The following is a 6,000-nucleotide window of genomic DNA, read 5'->3' as shown; positions in this document are numbered from 1 at the left end:
GTGCTCTTTCAGAAAGAAATACTTTTAAAGTTTCAGAAACACGACCCCATCCTTCACTTTTTATAAAAAAGACTAGATTTTACATATTTGCACAAAAAAATGTACACTATATAATTCGCAACCATTGGGGCGAAAAGAACATTCGCTATTCTCTTCATTTTCATTGAACTATTCAAAAAAGAAAAAAATCATGATTTTTTTTGTTATAAGATTTTGGAAGATAAGTTGTTACTATATGGATTCCTCTCAAAATGGGGAGCATTGCACTTTTTGCCTCCCCCCTATAAATCCACCCATGCTCTTCTGAACTATTCAAAAACAAAAAAATAATGATTTTTTTAAAAAAATTTTTGGAAGATGTGTTGTTACTACATTAAGTCCTCCCAAAACTGGGGGGGGGGGCATTGCCCCCCCTCTGCCCCCCATAAATCCGCCCATGATAAGTCCATCTGGGTGATACCCCCCTCCTCCCCTCCCAGTGAAGTTTCATGAATTAAATATAATGAAAAACATTGCGGGGGGGGGGGGGTTGGAATTGAACTATTAATAATTTTTTATCAACTCTTAGATCCATATCATCATCAAAAGAGTGTCGCCCGGCACTAACACTCCGTAGTGATGTTACTGCGTTTGTTAAGTTAAATATTGTTAAAAATAATAGAAATTTTTCAAAAGTGAAGTATGTGTACTTTCCATTAAAACTCGAAAATTCATTTTGTGTGTCACCCTAGAAGTGCGCTGTCTCCCCCAGGGCCAATTTTGATACATTAATTTTTAAGGAAAATTGCAAAAATAATTTTTTTCATCAACTTTTAAATACATTTTGGGTGTCACCCAGGGCGAACTGCCCCCCCCCCCCCATTAGCGGATGCCACTGCTGTAAAGATATTATTTATATAATCTCATTTTTAAAATTCTACTTACAAAGCTTTCTCGGGGGGGGGGGGTGCACAAGTTTTTCAGTTAATGTCTTTAGTGTAAAACGATTAGATACCAATTTATATGGGTTACATAGAAACCTTTATACGCCTTACTACGCCTAACTGTATTCAGGGGCAAATCCAGGATTTTTTTCTCGCTATCTATTTTTGTGAAAGTATTGTATCAATATTCTATTTTTGTGAAAGTTTTTTTTTATCAGCATTGATTTTGTGATCTTTTAAAGGCGCATTCTAATTTTTGTCTCAGAAAATTAGAGCAGTTTAAACGTTAGTTTGAAAAGTGCAAATGTCATTAACTAATATTTCGAACTTTTTTTTTTTGGGGGGGGGGGGGGGGGGGGGCGTAAGAGATAGGAAAAATATCATTGTATCTTAGCTCAATAAGCTTTGTACTGTGTACAATTCAGGAGATCACCATCCCCTAAAACTGATGCTAAATTGCTTAAAAGCAATTGGGCGAAAAACAGTGAAACTTGAGTTTAATACTATGAAAAAGTTGTTACCTAAGCGATTGTTCATATAAACCATCTTAGCATTTTACTTTATGAGTAAACTATGTTTTAAATGGAAAAAACATGTTTTCTATTTTAAAACACCGGTTTTTGTGAAACTTTCGTTTTTTTTAATTATTGTTTCTAGAATGTGTCGATTTTCAAAGTTAGTTTTGTAAAGCTGCTGATTTTATAACTTGATTTTTGTGAAAGTACTGATCTTAAAATAAGATTTTTGTGAAAGTACCGAAAAGGTGTAGTAAAATCAATCTGTATTGGGCCCTGGTATTAATCTCCTAATGCTGAAAACGTGTAGAGCAGGGATTCTCAAACTTTTAGATATTGTGACCCCCCTTTTCAGACTTGAGTATTTTGGCACCCCCGAAGTTTTAATTCTGTCTAAATTCTAAAACAATAACTAAAAACTAAACAAACGGTTAAGTTTTATCCTTAGAAACACAAGAAGCTAGTATAAGTTTGGATTTAAATAAGATTTTTAGGATGGTGAAACGGATGTTGCCGTAGTCCATGAATACCGTGCAACCAACTAGTGTTATCAGAGTGAATTTCATGAGCCAACTGATATTCATGAGGCAGTGGTGGAAGGTTATGAACAGCCACCACAAGGTCAGCCGGTGTTGCATGTCCATAAGGGTTCAGATGCCAAAATAAAGAACGTTTGCATACTTTGAAGAGAAAAAGGGAATTTTGTCATCCTTCCCTCACCCTACCTGTTGCTGGATGTCATCAGAATTGTCGGTGTCTGTTACTGGGGTCGGACCTTTTTTCGAAATTGAACAACTAAAAATCAAATTAACTCATTCAGAGGATCCAGAAGCAGCCAAATGTTAGATGAGATGTAGTTGCATGAGACCCCGAGTTAGATCGATGTCTTAAGCATGTCTGTTACCTTAGCAGACTTAACTAATTTTAAAATGTTGCAGTAGTTTTATGAGAGTTATTGACCTTGAGCTCCTTCAAGTTCTATCATTGCAGGCAGGTACGAAAAACACAGAAACATATTAATTTTCTTTAAACTTTTCTTCCACATCTCGCAACCCCCCTGAACATCTCCCCCCCCGGGGTTGCAACCCACCATTTAAGAAGCCCTGATGTGGAGGAATGAAATACATTTTGTGTGTGTGTGTTTGTATGAGGCAGCTGTACTGTACTATCAATTGTTGATGCTAGATATATTTTTTCTAGCATCAACAATTGATCTAATAAACAACAACCTAAAAATGGTTGTATTTTTCATGTTCTAGTATGGCCGCAAGTTCAAGAAGGACGATGTCATTGACCTTGAGACCATGACCATCGTCGAGGACCATGGTGAGAAAATTTTCCTTTTCATTACTTAAAATATTTAAAAATGTACATTACTTAAAAAGCTCAATGCCTTATTTGAAAGTACAAATTTCTCATTTTTAAAAGTACCTTCTGTTTTTTTTTTTACTTTTCTGAAAGTAGATTTAGAAGCGTCTTTTTAGCACTTATACTCAGATTAATTTAGGGATACTTTATTTATACAAATGTGACGACCAGCAAATGGGTCTGGGCCCAGCTAGGCTGGTCCTAGTCAAGTTATTAGTCCCCAATGGTCAACAATGCCCGCCACCTACTGGAGTAAGGGTTAAAATTTTTGACCATCAAAATATCACCTAACAGGTAATTGATTCGTTAAAATGTGGAAGAATAGAAGCAATTTTCACCTGTCAAATCGAACCTTGATGGGCGACTTCCTAGTCCAATAATAGTCCATATTTCACAAATATTTTTTATTATAAATTAAGAATAATTATTGGTGTAAAAATATAAAGTAATATTTTTTGCCGACAACATTCATATTTCATCAAAACGTTTCCACTATTCTTTAGTTTCTTTTATCTTTGCCATTACAAAAAAAATAGCGCAGTCGGTAATTGAATTAACACAAAGAAATATACACATTTTAAACGATAAGTTGATAAATATTTATTGTAAAACACAGCAGACGAGGAGGGGGGGGGGCAGAAATATATTCCGAAAAGAACTTGAGCAAGCAACCCACTGTAATAGAATTTTTCAAAAAATAATATGCTGAAGAAAGGTGCTAAAACTAAGATTTCATAACTCAAGTTGAAAGTTACTTATTATGATTTTATACACACTTGTAATATATATATTAATTATAAACTATCTTGTTGACTTAGCTTATTTTAGGAACTTTTTGCCAATAACATTAATTCATTTATATAGCTATTGCTTTATTATTATTACGAAGATAAATGTTGTCATTTTAGAAAGGTGAAGAAAATTTCCCCGCTTAATTGAATAATATTTCTTGGAACAGACAATATTCGATTAAAATGGAGGCGGACAGTATTTTCAAGGATTTAGAGCACTTGAAAAATAAAATTGTTTTCAAGCGTGTTTTTTTTTTATTCAAAGGAGGGAATCATGCATTTTTTTGGGAGTTGATGGCCCTTAACAAAGCTAGGACCATTGCTTGTTTAGCTTTTAGGTAAATCCAACACTAAACATCTCATAAGGAAATTCAATTTTTATTAAAAAAAAAGTGCCTTTTAATAGCAGGGTTGGCAAGAGTTTTTACACTACGGTAAGAACCACGGTAATTACCATGGTTTTTACCACCCTGTCCGAAAGTGTAAAAAGCTACATTTTCAGAGGAACTGTATTTTTTGAGAAAATATCAAAAACAGAACAAATTGTGTATGTGTTATGTTAAATATTGGTGAACATTCAAGAATAAATATATATGACTCATTTGTACAGGTGATTCTAATCTAGTTACATAGAAGTTGAATTCTTCCTTAAAAATTTCAATTGTATGCATGAATTTTTTTTTCTATAGTAGTAGTAATTTTTCTATAAAATTTTCGACTTTTATGCATGTGTGCAAATGAAAGTGTTTAAAATATAGTGCAATCATTGACTTAAATGTAATAAATGACAGTTTTTGAACTGAAGGAAAAAATACAAATGAGGCAAAATTAAATATGCTTAAAAATATTAGTATTTGAGACACTTGTGAAAGGAATAATAAATATATACTTTTAATTAAACAAGTTATTAAGCAGCATACAGTCACACAAGGTGTGTGACATGCCATGGAGGTGAGAATTCACATGTTGTCAACCAAAAGTGTACTAAAATAAAAATTATTATTAAAAAACTGTTGGCATTTTTAATAGATATATTTTTGATGAAATTAAAAAGCATTGTTATCCGATATATATATCAAAATATCGGATATTTTCGACATTTTCAAAAATATATCATAGTTTTGAACCCTGTGTAGCATTGAGAGGACACAAATTTGATTTTTAAAAACACGAATAATGCAATGATTGTGGGGAAAGGTAATGCCCATTAAGACGAAGTATTGTTGAACTTAATGATACATTAATCTTGTCGGCCAAGATTTATAAAAAGATGAAGCTCCGTACCGCCATGCTTGCTTTCTCTCTCTCGGATAGTGCATGTTTTCTTTTTTGAGCGTAAAAGTGCAAATGCCTTGCTTGATTTTCGTAATTTAGATGTTTACCAGAAATGTGACTGTAGCAGAAACTATGTATTTCAAACTGTTTGTCACTCAACCTTACATCTTTCTTTTAGGCCATATTCGAAGTAAGAAGCCGCGGGCCTTTGGAGCAGACCCGCCATCCTCACGAAGAGGAAAAAGGCCATCTTCTGGTAAGTTTTTTAATGATCTTTTTTTTTTTTTTTTTGGAGAAAAAATATCCAATGAAATGATAAATACTGACGTCCCTAGTATAACACGGTTAATTTGTTTCATGTATTATCGAAACCGTGATACATGAGCCTTTCTTAAAAATGGTTTAACTTATTTTGAACACTAATTAATCATTTGTATGGTAAAAATCTTGTCGATATGTATCGTTTTGTATCGAAACGGTGTTATACGAAATAATGTAAATCAAGGAATGTGTACCGTGTGATATTGAAACTGAGTTTCATAAAAACAAAGTAAAAACTTACTCGAGTTATAAAACATTAACAGAATGTTTTAAACAAATAAAATTCCATCTTTTTCAGAGATAACATTTGTGTTATATCAAAGGCATGAAGTATTAAATTCAAGTTTCGTACCGTGAAAAAGTGAAAATGTGCTGTAATAATCGCGTATTTGGTACTGTGTAATATCAAAACCATTTTGTACGAGAACCGTGTTATGCAAGGGACGCCTGTATAACAATGGTATGAAGTTGTCTAAGCAAAACTGGGCAAATCATACAGTTTTCACCATTGTTTCAGTTTCAATAATTGTGTGAAAGCTTGTGGTGTTAGTGTAATGAAAATGCCTATGTTCGTTTCTCTTTTGTCTAAAGTCATAAGCTATTCCTGAGGGGGGGGGGGGTAATATTGAATTTATTTCTTTGAGAGGGAGGGGGGATGGGTCGCGTCTCAGTCCTTAAGTACGCCCTTGACCAATCTCCAAACGCTTAAAGTGCCCTGTCTCCTTAAAAATGCCCTTGCCCCCTCAAACTTTTAAAGTGCCCCCCCTTCCCTGAGCAAAAAGCTTGAAAGAAACACTGCCTTTTAGC

The 6,000-nt window shown here is 33.8% G+C and overlaps 1 protein-coding gene across 1 annotated transcript in view; it reads left to right on the top strand.

Annotated features, from left to right (window-relative positions):
- Positions 1 to 2,020: 2,020 nt before the first annotated feature.
- Positions 2,021 to 6,000, top strand: part of LOC129233084 (uncharacterized) — a 28,317-nt gene continuing 24,337 nt past the window's right edge. The window contains exons 1-3 of the mRNA XM_054867149.1: positions 2,021 to 2,038; positions 2,698 to 2,764; positions 5,051 to 5,128. Of these exons, the coding sequence (XP_054723124.1) occupies positions 2,021 to 2,038; positions 2,698 to 2,764; positions 5,051 to 5,128 (163 nt within the window). The remainder of the gene's footprint in view (positions 2,039 to 2,697; positions 2,765 to 5,050; positions 5,129 to 6,000) is intronic.

Source organism: Uloborus diversus, unplaced genomic scaffold (assembly GCF_026930045.1).
Source record: "Uloborus diversus isolate 005 unplaced genomic scaffold, Udiv.v.3.1 scaffold_16, whole genome shotgun sequence".
Taxonomy (NCBI): Eukaryota; Metazoa; Arthropoda; class Arachnida; order Araneae; family Uloboridae; genus Uloborus; species Uloborus diversus.
This window is presented reverse-complemented; position numbering and strand designations above follow the sequence as displayed.